Source organism: Habropoda laboriosa, unplaced genomic scaffold, assembly GCF_001263275.1.
Source record: "Habropoda laboriosa isolate 0110345459 unplaced genomic scaffold, ASM126327v1 scaffold102, whole genome shotgun sequence".
Taxonomy (NCBI): Eukaryota; Metazoa; Arthropoda; class Insecta; order Hymenoptera; family Apidae; genus Habropoda; species Habropoda laboriosa.
This window is the reverse complement of record NW_017100262.1, coordinates 942,842-958,594: the sequence shown is the minus strand read 5'-3', so window position 1 is coordinate 958,594 and position 15,753 is coordinate 942,842. Positions and strand designations below refer to the sequence as shown.

Sequence of the window (15,753 nt, the reverse complement as noted above, 5' to 3'; positions counted from 1 at the left end):
TACATAAAAAATTATTTTAATATTCATGAGGATTTATAAAAGTGATCATATTTAAATATAAATTATTATTTTCTTCGTATTTTACAAAATACTCGGAAATTAAATCGTTAGATGGACTACGTAGTGAAAATATCAAAAATGGTAGTTGAAAAGTTGAAATATCTCGAAATAAAAATAAAATACAGGAGTTAGGCTACTTTCATAATCACCGATAGATTCAGGAAGCACTTACTTCTTCCTTTACAAATTAGCCGTCCTCAACGTTTCCTCATCACCGATTCCGCAGCGTCTCTTTCAGCTCCAAGTATTCTCACGTTCGATCGTAGCCAATGCCGCCCGTGACATTTACATCGGAACGTTCACCGATCGGCCCCAACAAGGTGTAGCCCACGCGTCTTGCAACGATCTATCGATTAGAACGCGTAACAAAACGCGGTTCATGTTAGTCACGTATTTTTTCCTATAAGGACCGGTTCGATGGAGGGATCGATTTTTCTTCTTGGATTACAGATCGAATACAACAGTTCTGACTCATTCTTCGTGTAATCTCCCTACGTCATTTACGTGAAAAATTTTCTCGCTTGTATACATATAATGTAAAAGCGTGATAAAATTCGCTGATCGATGCATCGGTTTGTAAACAATGCACAGGAGGCGCGCGTTTCGGATCACGTACGTTCGACAGCATTGAAATCGCTGGCTCGTTGGCCTTAATTGGAAATTGTGAAATTGGAAATTACAAAGCTAGGTTTCTAAACAAATTAGAACATAAATCGACCTATGTACGAAAAAATAGCAATGCGATATTATTCAGGAAGAAGCACAAGAGGGATTAACGTTCATAGGATATCGAAGAATTAAATCTGTCGCGATTAAAATATTGCAGACATTTCGATTTCGTAATCCAAGCAGTTTTACGCACTGAAATTTCATGATTGTATCGAATTGATTCTCGACGTATGTACCTTCACCTCGTTCCTTCGCCAGATTCCGCTCAAGACACTTCCAAAGACATCTACTCGTTTCACAATCACTAAACTTCACCACTTCAGTTCACTAAATTTTATTCTCTCAAAGAATCTTCATTTAGTATTCTTCTATAGTATGCGAAACGGATGTCGACGATATGAATATGTGTTCGTGTGAAATATAAATATTAAACTGGAAGAAACAAACTTGCATGCACGTACAGGATCGCGAAAGAGGCTGGAACTGTCGAGAACAGAGGGAACGGTTAGTCCGTTGCATCGGTTCGCATAGTCTCTGCTGGCTGCGAGTCGACGCGGCTGATCACCTCAACGAATGGAAAATACGTCTTAAAGAGGACAAGCTATAATAGCACGACGTGTAGGCTCAAGATGGCTGTTCAGGTGAGCAGAGGTTGCAAGGTGGGTAGGAAGGAAGGAGACTAGCGTGAGAGAAAGAGACGAGGACTGAGAATGGGGCCTCTTTACGGGCCCTGAGCTTGAGAGAAAGGCGACGTCGCTAAGGAGTCGACCAGGAGTAGGGATACCGACTCGTATTCTGTTGCTTCGTGGGCCTTTTTTCTTGTATTAGTCTCGGTTACGATGGAAAAAATAAATAATCATAATTTCATATCCTCGATTAATAAGAAATTTTAGAAATGAATGACGTAATTTAAGAATTGCTGTAGATTGGATTTAAAACGTGCTGCACCTTTGCAAGGTACCGGGTTCTGCATATTTTCATAGTGATGCGATAATAATGCTAACTGCGTTTTCCTATATCGTATTTTTTACTATACACAGTTGACGCAAATTTCTTCTGAGCGTGAGAGAATGTATAGCGAGAAGCCGTACACGTGGTGTACGTATGTGTGTTGTCGATCTTTCTTTTCCAACGTGTTTTTAGAAATTCGTAAGATGCCAAAATAATAGCTGATAATAATATTAACATGCAGGTACATGTTCGACAGAAATGAATCAACTTTACATTCGAGTAAAAGCGTATAACTTTCCTTGCTCCGATTTCTACGATTTTGAAAGTTGAACTGCTAAAAAAAATTACAATTACTCGTGGTTTTAACTCGAAGATATTTTTGCTTCTCTTCTATGTATTTCGTTGAACTATAATTTGACATATACTTTATATACATTTTTATACAAGTTTTTAAGAACAAAACAGTATCGATTTATATTCATATTTCCAGCAGGTTGTGATATAAATAAATTATACAACTGCCAAAAAAAATTCCCTACAAAGTGCATTCTATAGCTACCTATATTATTCCAAGTAGGTTTCGAAAATAGTTCATTTCTAACCTTAATACGATTTAAAAATGGCTAATCGTACAGTAAAGGATGCAAAATCTATTAGGGGTACAAATCCCCAATATTTAGTAGAAAAGATAATCAGATCTCGAGTGTACGATTCGAAATATTGGAAGGAAGAATGTTTCGCTCTAACCGCAGAACTTTTGGTCGACAAAGCTATGGAATTGAGGTTAGCAAATACTTACCATAGAATGTTTGTTTATTTAAACAAGTTGTTCTCATGTGTATGATACATTATTTATATATACATTTTTTACAATTTTTGATACGTATGTATATAGAATCTTTTTAATAATTCACATCAAGACATAACCTATTACTAATATAAACAATCACATTGTAGGTTTATAGGTGGTGTATATGGTGGAAACGTAAAACCTACACCATTTCTTTGTCTCATATTAAAAATGCTTCAAATACAGCCTGAGAAAGACATTATAGTAGAGTTTATAAAAAATGAAGAATTTAAATATGTTCGTGCACTAGGGGCATTATACATGAGACTAACAGGATCTTCTTTAGATTGCTACAAATACTTAGAGCCCTTATTTAATGACAATAGGAAATTAAGAAGGCAAAATAAGCAAGGCAAATTTGAGTTGATTCACATGGATGAATTTATAGATGATCTTCTTAGGGATGAAAGATCTTGTGATGTTATTCTACCAAGAATACAAAAAAGACATGTTCTTGAGGAGAATAATGAATTAGGTAAGTCTGTCAATTTTCTCAACCCAAAAGAGGATGATTTAAACATTAAAATATATAATTGCAGAAGCAAAAGTATCAGCATTAGAGGATGATATGGATGAAGGAATAGAATCATCTGAGGATGAAGATATACCTCCAGTCAAAGAAGATACTCGTAAAAGAACAGACGATCACGATAGAGACAGAGATCGTCATAGGGACAGAGATAAAAGACATTCGCGTTCTGACAAAAAATCTGACAGAGAAAAACAGAGATCAAGAAGTAGGGACAGAGATAGAGATAGACGAGAACGTAAACGGAGTAAATCACCAAAAAGTCATTCTTCTTCACATAAAGATAAAGACAGAGATAAAGACAGGCATAGGAGAGATGATAGAGAGAGAGAGAGGGATCGAGATCGAGATCGAAGACGAGAACGCGACAGAACTAGGCATTAAATTAAAATATCAAGGTATGACAAATTTTGTACAAGACTTAACGACTGGCATTTATAACTATCGGGTAAATAAAAAACGTAAGATGGTAATACAAGCCTTGAATTTTTTTGTCGTGTGTACTGCACTTCGATCATGATTAACAGCAGTACGTAATTTATAAGGAATAGTTTTGTATTAAAATTATAGCATTCGTCGATAGAAACGCTACGTAGTAGCTTATAATACCCGTACATTATATGTTGCAAGTGACAATATTTATTTTTAACATTACCCTATTTATTCTATCTGAAATTACCTTTTTTTCTTTCTTTTTGACTTAACAAGATTATGAAACAATGGCCGTTGCTTTTACGCTTATTTACAAAATATCAGAGAAAATTTATCACTGTGACTGTTAACAAAATACTATTTTAAAGATGCCAGATGTTTGTTAAATGATATAAAAAGATATTATTCTTTTAATTAATTTCTTTTTAACAATACAGTGACAAGTTTTCTCGAGCACCATGTAATAAAATAAGTTGAGAGTATCATAGCCTGTCTATAAATGTAATCCACATGATTACATGCATAATGTCTTTGAATATATACATTTTCACATATCTACCTTATTTCACAGTACTTTTTATAATTAAAAATAGTGAGCAAAGTATAGTACCAATGCACGAGAAAAACGCGAATGCACTTATTTCTTGATGCAATAATTATTTCTTATTTACTTCATTTATATTCCATTGGGTTGATATAAACAGTTATCAAACAATGCATCCCACGTTATTTTGAATTATATTCTGTCTGATACACACTTCTGTAACCTTTTTAAAATATTACTAGTCATATCGATTTTTAAAATGTTGGCGAATTTAAAATAAATAATCTGTCTTCCTCTTTTTTAATCCATTTCAACAATTTACTCACTGCCTCAATGGCATCAGGTTTTGTTACAAGTGGTTCAAATGTAACATAGAGTTCAAAACCTAATGTTACCTATAAAACAGATACACTTCAGTTATGTACCAAACACTTTGATATCTTATATTACATTCAGTTCAGCTTACCCATGCTAACATAGTCTCTTTATCTAGCTGTTGGAATATAAGTTTTAATGGTCGATTAGGAGAGTGCAGTCTGTGGTGTAAACATTGATAAAGTCCCAGTAATCTGTAGAAAAAAACGCACATATCATACAAGGTATTTTTCGTTATTATGTTTCAGTTACATTACTGTGCGAATTTTGAAGTATCATAATTACCGTTCTATTTCATCATCTGTTGTATATGGAGGTTGAAAACCAGGAGTCCAAAATTGTGCCGTACTTCTACATTTATATAAAACGTGTCGCATTTCTGGCAATCCAATATCAGCAGTTTTAATCGGTGATTTATTCATAGATTCATTAATTACTTCCAAACAATTTGTTCGCCTTAATTTTTCCACGATTTTCTAGAAATAAAATTTCTCATTATTTTTTATATTGGCTGTTCCTTAAATTTGGTAAATTTTTATACGAAAACACATACTTGTTTTGCTTCAGAAAGAACAAAGAATACATCTCTATCAACTGTGAGCAGTAGTAAGCATGCCTGACAATCCTCAGCCAAATATGACACATGTCCATGCATATAACCATTGGCATCAAACTTTGGTAGACATATCGGTGTCCAGCTCTCAGCAGTCTTAAGTGACTCTGAACTGTCGACCAAATTTTGTATTATGTGTAAATCCACAGGGTGTAAAAAAAATTTATTCATTCTGACTAATGTTACCAATTGGTTATTAGCTAGGAGTATTGCAAATACTAAATTCTGAAAAGTGTCACATTCACCTTATTAGTATGATTTTAAATGCAGTGCCAGTTAGAAGTTTTAATATATTTCAAAAGTACCTTAATTTTGCCACATATTTGAATGATAGTTTGTGTGATAGAGGTTCTCATTGAAGGAAGTAAAGGCAAACATTTAATGGCTCCTAGAAAGAATGCTGGTTCTCTATCCACAAAATTTAATAGATGATCTATCAGTCTTTCACTACCACTTAACAATCTTCTTAAGTCAAAATTTCTACGTTGATCATATACTCTGGTTAACTGTGACTGTGTTAACACAGAGACTATTTGATTATATACATATCTACAAAATAAAAAATTACCAGTGAAATATTTTAATTTTACTGAATACAGTAGTATTTGTCCTATTATAATTTACATACGTTAATTGTAATGTAAGTTGGGGTACACTTTCAAGTGTTTTTGAAACTGCAACTAAAATCAATGGACCTTTTACAACAAATACAAAGTTAGTGTCTCCTGCATGAACAGATCTAATCATATCACTGCCTGCCTGAACAAATGAAACTAAAGCTTGCATTACACCCATAACTGTGACTAGTTTATCCTCTGAACTATATCTAGAGTATATGGGTTTTCCTGCCTGGCTCAAAATAAATACATGTTTCTTTTGTGCTAACCATGTCTTACAACGTAATGGATCTGATTCTATGCTACATTGACCTAACCGATGTGTAACATCCTCCTAAAACATAAAGACTTAATTAGATTACAAATAATAAGAAATTCTTTACAAGATTAGATACATTAAGAAATTCAATTAGAATGATCAATAGGCCTTGAACTATAATGTTTAGGAAAACTCAACTTCCTTGAACAGTTTCTATGAATTATTGCAAATAATTTGCAACTTTTTAATTCTTTATACTTATTTTCAATTTAAGTACGTTCAGTGTTTTGTGAAACAGAGGTTATGAAACATACTAATTCGGAATCATCGAGTGAAGAATTTTTTTGAAGTTCTCGTGGACTGGATGCAGTGGGTGTTGTTGGAATGTCTTGCACATCTTCCTGAATTTCTGAAATAGTACTCGTTGTGCTTTCTTTCATTTGTCTATCATCAATACTACTGCTCATTTCTTGTTCATACTCTTCAAAACTGTCAGTTGTAACGAGCATTGTCTCTGCGGAGGCACCTGGTTCAATACCGGGCTCGGCGATACCATCGTCGATGGTTGTAGGCTCTTTCGCAGCCATTCTTATAAACAAAACACTTTCGATCAGCCACTATTTTAAACTTTTCCCTTCCGATTGACATTTAACGGCAAGCCATGACGGATTGACCGCCATTGTTGAATCCGGCTTATTTAGAACAAACCCACAAACTATGAACCAGTTGTACCAATTTAAGCATACTTGAAAAAATCACCAGAAACTAATAAATAAATTATCCACTTTGTATATACTATTTTTGCAAATATTTATTCTTTCATAAAGCGTATGTAAATTAATAATAAGTTTTGTATATACATTAAATGTAATATTTAAAGAAAACTTGAAAGTTGCAGGAGATCAAAGGTAACACAATTCTTGTTCTGGAAATATCATTTATTGCTTCGTAACTAAAATAAAGGCTAATCAAATACATTTTTTTTTTTTGCGATGCTCCGTTCGGAACAGGAACCAACAAGCAACATAGTTTGAACTGCATAAACATTCAATAGGAATTAATGATAGCATATGCAGCTAATTATTAGCGCATTCATAGCCAAGCTACACATATAGTTGTCAGTTTGATTTGCGCGTTCTACACGTATTGTGATTTCAATTCTTGTGCGGAAGTATACGCCCGTTGTACACCGACTGACCGATGAAATGTGAACATCAAATCCGCCCATTCATATCTAGACTAGTTTGCACACGTAGGAGATTCTCGTTAATCTTATAATACATTGTTTCCCTCCCCCTTATTGAAATATGGATAATTATCGAGATTCGATTACTGGACTGGAAACATATTTAATCGTTTTCAGGGCGCTATCAATCAGGATAATTATACACAGATAAAATGTTTTTTTGGGACTTTTAAAATAGCCTACTTCTGATATTTCATTGCGCTCTGAAATAAAGTCATTTTAAGGCAATTAAAATTCATTGACAGATTCATCGTCGTCGGTGCAGCTAACTCTAATCTCTCGCTGGACGGGTGCGTGACATATTTATTTTTCAACCATGATTTCATATTCAGGGTACGCGATCTCGACACCTTCATAAGGTATGTAGCACACACTGTGCGAGGGTTGCACCTTGCCGATCGTTAGAGTGCCGCTGTGCTCTACACGACCAACATACAGTGTCTCGTTATCTTCTGTTTCGCCACCTGGAATTGCATTGGGAGGAATGTTGTTTCCGTTCGTTGGCACCCATGCGGGTTCACAACCACAGAGGACCTAAAAAAAGAAAAGAAAAATAATTTAATCAACAAACTGCAATTTACTTAACACAAGATAAATACACGTATCTGTTTTTTACTATTGTACCTGGTAATCAGACTTTCCATGTTCGCCACCACCCCATGCAACATAGCACACAGAGTGCCCTGGCTTTACTTTACCAGGCAGAAGAGCACCCTCATGATAGGCTCTGCCCACGTATAGGGTTTCATCATCCTTTCCACCTTCGACTGCAGCTGGAGGAAGCATTCCACCGGTCGCATCCACCCAACAAACTTTTCCCACTTCCACATATTCCGCCGGTTGACGTGGGGGAGCTGATGGGTTCGTGTCTATAAGCAGGTTCAACAGGAATGCATTAATTAATCTTTCCGTGAACCGATATCAACAGCCACTATAGTGGCCGTTCGTCAATCGATATATTTTACCGTTGCATACGAACGGCCATTATAATGCACAGCATCTGTACCACGAATAAACAACATGCCACGTAGTAATGTAAGGTTAGGTTATTCATTTAAAAAATAAATTCGTCACAACTTTCTTCCATGCTGCAGATACATAAACAAACACAACTGAAGGCTCTTCATGATATTGTTAACGTTCACAGTGATGACGTGTGAGGAACGATGAACACATATGCAAAACAATGACGAGAAATATGATATTTCATGGGATGAGTCACAAGATATGTTTACACATATCGATGAATGTTACAATACATAGAGAGTGCAAATCAATAGGGAGGAAGCTGCAACATGCTGTCATTAAAAGCTTCATGTGATATGTGACTGGTACACTGATATCACATCATTGTGAATGCGTTAACCAGTTGCTGAACTTTTTACGTTCAGCAAAAATACATATAATTATTATTCTTCGAAGACTTATAATTATCCTGTTCCCTTGTGGGTGTGGATGCTTAAATCTCAGCTGGTACACGATCGTGGGCAATTTTATCATTTAACGATCCCGAGATCCGTAGAAAAGGGAGGCAAGCAGAGAGAATACAGCGTACGCCGTCATGGAAAAATAATTCGATGGAGCTCCTTGGCTGCTAAGCAGTAAGTGACGCCAATTATTCTGCCTTCAAACCGACGTATTAAAAAAACAAAAAGCTTTAACGCCCACAAGCGACCAATAATCGATGAACTCTGTCACCAAGAATGATTTGAAGAGGCAAAAGGGAAGAAAAAAATAAACAGAAATTCAACAGGCAAATTACTCTTAGAATTGGGAGCCGGGCGGGATGGGTACTGCACGGTTCGAAGCTTCCATTTGCCGGTTGCACCCCAACCAGTGCGTACGCCCACGTAGCTCACGCCAATTGGCTTTGGATCCTGCCATTCCATGATCACAGAACCGTTAAGATCACCGGCCTTGACCATGATACGGCCGTCGAGCCAATTTGGCGTGTTCACGCGCACCTGTCCGTGTAAAATCAATCGTTTTAACAATCGGAGGAATGATTTTCCTGTGTTTGCCCGAAACTCGAATACCGAATTCCTTCAACTCGTTCCTTGTTCTTTGAATATTCAACGAAACCGTTTATTTATAATGCTGGGAGGTAGGCAAACTTACTAGTTCTTCACTGGCCAATTAATTTATTAAGTGAAGAGTTAAAGGAATAATACTAAGATCAACGGAAGATGATTTCGAGTTTCGTCGATTTCGAACCTTGTCAGGCTGTTTGCGATCGTATCTGATGACGGACGCCATGTTCTCCCAGCCTCCAAGCAGGATCTCGTACATCGGGCTCGATTCGCCTTTCTTGTTGGTCAGGGCGATGTGCGCATTGCTCTTGGCCCTCACCTCGATGAGGACCGAGCCGCTCCGTACATTGTGAAACTTGTAGGTTAACTCATCTCGTGTCTTGATTGCGCCATGTCCTTATGGAAATCGAAAGATTTTATTTCCAATTGAACTTTCCATCGACATTTCTTTATTACGCGTTCGTTGTTCCCTAAAATTTCCATAATTCTTTTGGAACGTGTCTTCGAGGCCCTACTCGTACATCCGTGACGATTTTCCTTGAAACTGCCGCGATTGATATGTGATCTCAGTCGTACCAACAATAAGCTTGAAAAACGTCTAGTGACCTAGTGTTTTCTTGGTCACATTGAAGCGAGACACAAGCGTAACTACGAATGGATCTACAATTTCTCTCTCGTGCATGTGCCCTTTTTGTTAAACGACGTCCAATTAAGATTGTCAAGTGTTTGAAAGAAATACCCATGAATAGATAATAGCTAATAGAGATATGTTCTTAATTCAACACCGTTTAAGGCGAAGGGTAAACGTGCTAGGATCAAACATATTCGAGCAAAAACAAGCTGAAAGGGAAAACTGATGTTTCTCGGCAGGCCTCGTATACTTTACGTACGATTGTGACCAGCGACACATATGGCTGTATGGACAACGATGCGTTAGTAGAGTCCGTCCGAAATCCGATAAAATACCAGCAAGAAAATTATATTAATAAATGGAAAATGATAATCTAAATATATATTCCTCGAATATAATTTGCAAATATTTTTTTCAAGCAAAAGAAAAGAAAAAGGAAAAAATATAGTTGTATTAAACGAGAGTTGCAACGGTGATTACTCCTAGAATACTAAAACTAGGGCTTCTACGATAATACTTATCAGGTCGTTTTCTTCTTTTTTTCTACTTCAGTGCCAAGTAAATTCTATTTTTATGTGAATTATGATAAATATTTATCCTAACGTACAACTAATAAAAAAATGTGTGGTATTTAAGCACGCTAGAAAGAGAAGGCTATTTTACCTTCGATTAACCAGTCACCAGATGCACCCCAACCGGTGCACACACCGAAGTAACCAATTCCAAATGGTTCTGGATCGGCGTATGTAAGGAATGAGCTTGGTTCACCTTCTTTACCTACTGATATAGCACCATCGTCCCATCTAAAGAGGAATTACACGTTAGGGAAAATATAAGAGAAATATCCACTGAATTTCACAAAAGAAATATTTCTTTTCTACTTTTCATTCTCTTCAACCGCATTTTTTATTAGTATGCATTGATCTACAGTTCATACAAAACACCCACCTAATCCAGAATCCACGGAACTCGTCACCATTGAGGATATCAGGTGTTTCTACCTCAGCAACATCAGGCTTGGCTCTGTTTTTACGGATTACGGATTTGCTGTTGTTCCATCCACCAATGAAAACCTAATTTTTTAACACACATAAACAGTAATACTTGGAAGTTCGTTAAACTAATGAACGTAACAAGATAGATCGGTTTTTACCTCGTACATCGGTTCTCCGGCCTCGGGACCCGTTGTAAGAGCAACATGAACATCATGCGGAGATTTTACCCGGAACTGAAGCTGACCACTAGCGACGGGATAGAAATGATATTCCAATTTGTCCTCGGTAGAAAGTGCTAAAAACAAACAAAAAAGGATATGTTTTCGATCACATTTGAAATAAGCAATTTTCAATTCTCACAGGAAGAGCAGTAAGAAGATATCTATTTGACAATGGAGAATGACCTTCATAAAATCTACGTTGGACAGTAACGGTCCGGATAAATTGAAAAACCAGTTCATTTAGCGTAAGGATAAAAGATGCATTTGGCAGAAGAAAAGTAGAACTTTCGAACGCCCAGACGTCTGGACGCCCTGGCATCTCGTATAGTCGACGTGACAAACAAAAGTAGGGCAATGCAGGACTTGCATCGATCAATATATCGTGCTAACCATAATTACGAGTTTAGATTATATCGTGATACGTTGCTCGATTGTAAATCTTCTCTAATGATATCAACACGGTCACTGAACATCCTTCTGAGAGAAAAAAGCAACGAATGCTATGACTTTTAATCGAAGGACGATTGCAGACATTAGAAGAATTCAGTTCGATAAAGACGCAAGAACCAAGAAAGTTCCTGACACGTTTTACGAGCGAAACGTTCGTTAATTTCCTACTTCCATCATGACATCCCTACTTCTACGACTAGACATAATTCAATTAACATTTACATCACTGGAACGAAGTTGAACGTTCTCTATTTTTAAACGTAACACAACGTACTACTCCTGATTGCTTTTAATTAAACACACATTTTTCTTCGATGGAAACAGAACGATTCCAGCCAGTCAACGAGCCAATCATCAAATCGTTCTCGTCTTTTTTTTTTTCACGACGCATAGCCGGCTGCAAGCGATTTTGTCGCGCGATCATAAATTTAACTTGCCCGTGACGCGTCGAATCAGTCGACACTGCCATAAGGAGCGGCTGGCTCTGTGTCGTAAAACAAGTCGAAATAGTCCGTTGATTTCTTTGCTTTTCTCACAGGAATATCAGCATTACAAATCATTTCTTAACGGTGAATGACAAAGTTAACCAGTTGATTTTTTTATTTACTTAAGAAACGACAGATGGAAAGGAACCACAATCCGCTTCCCTTCTGTTCTTAAATTACAGTCGTTTTTGTACTTAACGGTCTGCACCTGCTTATCTTTACAATAGACGCTCGAAAGCGACACCTTGCGTGCGCCTTAAAAGGTGCGCTTTTACTTCGCTAGATTTTCAGCGCTGATTACTTCTGTGAACGTTAAACACGTGTTCCTTTGTGTTCTTTCTGGATTCATTAGGGAGCATACAAAAAATTCATCCTGATTAATGTGAAATGAAAGGGAATTCTTGAAATTTGAAAATTTACCTGGAAGCTTAAGCAGTGACAGCAAATAAAAGCCAAGATCCGTGAATATTAACGCCAATACAATACCCTCTAATAAAACATTCCGGCAAAGTAGAGGCCGGGAGAGTTTGCACATTCTACATTCGTCGAAGTCCATCGGAAAAAACAGATTATCACACTGAATCGTTCATTCACACTAAAAATTCCCTCGTTACATAATACAATATCTATCGCAATGAATTAATAACAAGTGTTAACTTGAATAAGAAACAAATCGTTAACCTAACCTAACCTAACCTTAAAGCGTGAAATTATCTCCTAAGTGAACGTTAACCGTTGTCAAACTTTTTAATTATCTTCAAAATTTTCTCGACTTTCTATTATTTCCAATTCGGAATTTAAATTTAAATTTGAAATTCTCAAGTGAAGAACGTTCGATTGAAATTTCAAGTTCAAGTTAGAAATATACAATACACATATATTTCTCAAGTTACACTTTAAAAAATTACTAAAAAAAAACCCGAGTACTGTTATTACATTGCCGTCGTTCATGCTATAAATAAGTATAGCGCGCCTCTCAACGGTCGCCGGCCACGAGTTGCTGCGCGTACGAAAAAAAAAAAACACGGAATTTCACCGACGCTCGCCTCGGTGATCCACGTACGAAATGGTCGTTCGTGTACCTACTGCCCATCAAAATACTTCTCTGATACTCACACGACAAGATTTTGTTGAACGGACGCAATACTTATAAATAGTGACTTGTGTCAGGAAGGTTCTGTACGGTGCTGACATCATCGTGTCATCGTAATATAGAAATCGCCAAAGAATTCGGCTCATCACTTTTTATAAATCATGATTCTAATGGATTTACGCCACTTTCTTCCATCTATATATAGGATGTTATTAAAAAGAAGAGTCTAAGACTTTAGAATTTTAGGACCTACCGTTGATTAAACATTTTTCTACTTCTCTCGTCGAGAGCTATAAGTTGTTAAGATTTTAGACCCTTTTTTAACACCCTGTATATTTGTATTCTATGCTTTTCGTGGGTCGAAGTCCAAAATCGTTAATTACGTCGATATAAAGACACATAGATATTTTCTGAACTTCATCTGTTCATTAGCATTCTCTTAAGTCGGTATCAAGGAATTCAATCAACAAGAATGACACGAAAGAAAGCTATATATCACACTCACATGAGGTCAGGAACGGCATTGAGCTGATGTCACTAGTATTTCGATATCTGTTACTTCATGTTACGGTACTCTGGTGATTCAGAACGATCGACGTGATGAGCTTTCATGTGGAGATTAGCCGGTCAAAGTATCACGTTCACATTGTCGTTTGATACGGCATCAATTAGAAAATTGCGTGTCAACGAGTCACGAGATACAGTTAACTTATACCCTTGTAGCTTTCTAATTATTCTATGTCGTCATTATAATCCTATTATCAATCGTCTCTCATATGTAGTTGTAAAAAAAATTTTTTTAAATAATCGACCATTGTGATAATAAAACCTCTATTCAATCAGTTTGAGAATACTCATTTCGCGCGTCAAATTCCTTCAGATAGACCCCGTATATCGTAGAAGGCGTGTCACGCTCGCAATTAACATAACAATGCGAAAATTAGAGCCATTGAGTCAATTTCCATTGCGCAATGATGATCGTCAGTTGGTTCTTTCGTTTCGCCGTTTACCACGTATTCTTTCGTCTCTAACGTCGTCTATTAACGCGATCCTCGAGCCTATTTTAACGTATATATTGTAGCAATTGTAAGTTTTTTTTCTCTAACTACCTTCGTCGACTTTGTTCGACTAATCGATTACAGTTCACGACTATGTTCACCACAATGTGATACAAAAAATTATTCCTACCAGATAAATCCGCGTTAATTTATAACAAATGCACGACTACCAATAGTTAGACACTGTCGAGCGTCTAACAGAGTTACTAGCCATTCGTGTCCCGCTGTCACTGACCTCGCATGGCAACTGTCTTCCTTTTCTCAGCAAGGTGGATCACGCTACGCAGTGAGAAAAATTAACTAAATAGGGTTGAAATTCGAAACAAAACTGTAGAAGGTTCTTTAAGTGATATACAAATTTCTTACATTCAAAGAAAAATTATGATATTAGGTATCTCTATTGTCTTTCACTTTTCGTGATTGTAATCTATTTGCAAATGGAAAACGTTATACAGAAATGACAAGGAGTTAAAATTTGATTGACTGCAATCAGCAAAAGTTATGACTAAGATTCCAGAAATCAGGCGAGAAATTTTCACGAGAAACAGTGGAAGCGCGGCTTGCGAAACAATCTGGAAGCCGGTGTTATACAAGAAATCCTACCTAGATGACGTGATACCGGAATCTTGAAAATTAAGACTACACTACATGCATAGGGACGCAGCAGGAGAGTACTGTTATGCTTCTTCAACCGTAAAAACTTTTTTCCTTTAAGAATTTATCCTCCTGTTTGTATTTAACATTTCATTAAGTGCTATTCCGCTTACTATTGGATCTTCCAAGAATACAAATATATGATTTTAGTACTTTTATGGAATTTAGGAAATCTAGGTTAATCGAGGACATCTTTGTCCCTAGTGGAAGTAGCGCAATGTTCTATGGATTCGTGAAATCGCATTATAGCTAAGAAAGCCGACCGGCCGGCTTGTCAAACCGGCACGGCCGCACCCGACACTATATTTAGCTAGACACTAGGAAAGAAACCAAGCACCCAAGCATCCTCATGTAAACACATATCGATTCTCTACCAGTTTCTATAGATCAATTGTCGATAAGTTTGATTTACCAATAACACTTGCAAGGACTACTATTCTCGAAAGTTTCATATATTTATCTTTATCAGTACTTTCTTCAACTATCAAGCATAAATTTGTTGATTATTAAAAAAAAAAGAAAAAAAATAGAAACAATTCCTAGATGGTAACATCAAAATCTAAAAAGTAATGTGTGATTTGCAATAAATCATAGAAAGTAACAAACAGATCGTTATTCCAAGTGACCCTTGACCTATTTTTAAGAAGTCCCTTGATGCATTAGAAGTAAATTCGATATTCGATTCGACATGTAAATGTAGATGCAATTCTGCAAAAGTCATGAGAAAGATTTTCAACCATATTCCATTACTTCTACAATATTATGTATTCTCATCCACTGGAACGATACAATGATAGTATCTATTCAAGGAGGATAGTATTGACGGTATTGTTACAAATAACCCTGACATCTAAAAAAAATATTAATGAACCTCGTAGATATAGTGCTTTATATTCCTAAAAATAAATAGTTAATTAAGGTAAATTAATATTTGATGCAGAATACCTTCATAATACCTTCTGCAGAATAACTACGCAATTCATAAATGCGC

General features: G+C 36.4%; 4 protein-coding genes across 8 annotated transcripts in view; 1 reads left to right on the top strand and 3 right to left on the bottom strand.

The window, feature by feature from the left end:
- The window catches only part of LOC108572940 (lipoma HMGIC fusion partner-like 3 protein), a 6,263-nt gene extending 4,944 nt beyond the window's left edge, over positions 1 to 1,319 (bottom strand). The window contains exons 1-2 of one of the 2 annotated variants that reach the window (XM_017935286.1): positions 1,191 to 1,319; positions 233 to 406 (exon numbers count right to left, since the gene is read on the bottom strand). The gene's annotated coding sequence lies outside the window, so the exon portion shown is untranslated. Of the gene's footprint in view, positions 1 to 232; positions 407 to 965; positions 1,110 to 1,190 lie in introns of those variants that run through there. The other variant, XM_017935285.1, reaches the window with a different exon arrangement.
- A 980-nt stretch (positions 1,320 to 2,299) lies between these two features.
- Positions 2,300 to 3,443, top strand: LOC108572955 (pre-mRNA-splicing factor 38A). Its single transcript, XM_017935302.1, has 3 exons — positions 2,300 to 2,463; positions 2,638 to 3,005; positions 3,070 to 3,443. The coding sequence occupies exons 1-3, from the start codon at positions 2,300 to 2,302 to the stop codon at positions 3,441 to 3,443; spliced, it is 906 nt and encodes a 301-aa protein (XP_017790791.1).
- A 776-nt stretch (positions 3,444 to 4,219) lies between these two features.
- Positions 4,220 to 6,563, bottom strand: LOC108572934 (vacuolar fusion protein MON1 homolog A). The gene is made up of 7 exons (XM_017935276.1): positions 6,214 to 6,563; positions 5,652 to 5,974; positions 5,329 to 5,572; positions 4,964 to 5,248; positions 4,696 to 4,886; positions 4,502 to 4,604; positions 4,220 to 4,430 (listed from the first exon to the last, which is right to left on the bottom strand). Exons 1-7 carry the CDS (start codon positions 6,484 to 6,486, stop codon positions 4,290 to 4,292), a joined length of 1,560 nt encoding a protein of 519 aa, XP_017790765.1. The 5' UTR covers positions 6,487 to 6,563; the 3' UTR covers positions 4,220 to 4,289.
- Positions 6,564 to 6,826: 263 nt separating this feature from the next.
- Positions 6,827 to 15,753, bottom strand: part of LOC108572874 — a 9,319-nt gene continuing 392 nt past the window's right edge. The window contains exons 1-8 of one of the 4 annotated variants that reach the window (XM_017935196.1): positions 12,378 to 12,513; positions 10,960 to 11,096; positions 10,755 to 10,879; positions 10,470 to 10,609; positions 9,360 to 9,571; positions 8,908 to 9,109; positions 7,770 to 8,014; positions 6,827 to 7,679 (exon numbers count right to left, since the gene is read on the bottom strand). In XM_017935196.1, the coding sequence (XP_017790685.1) occupies positions 7,449 to 7,679; positions 7,770 to 8,014; positions 8,908 to 9,109; positions 9,360 to 9,571; positions 10,470 to 10,609; positions 10,755 to 10,879; positions 10,960 to 11,096; positions 12,378 to 12,513 (1,428 nt within the window). In that variant the 3' untranslated portion in view covers positions 6,827 to 7,448. Of the gene's footprint in view, positions 7,680 to 7,769; positions 8,015 to 8,907; positions 9,110 to 9,359; positions 9,572 to 10,065; positions 10,090 to 10,469; positions 10,610 to 10,754; positions 10,880 to 10,959; positions 11,097 to 12,377; positions 12,514 to 15,753 lie in introns of those variants that run through there. The other 3 variants (XM_017935197.1, XM_017935198.1, XM_017935199.1) reach the window with 3 other exon arrangements.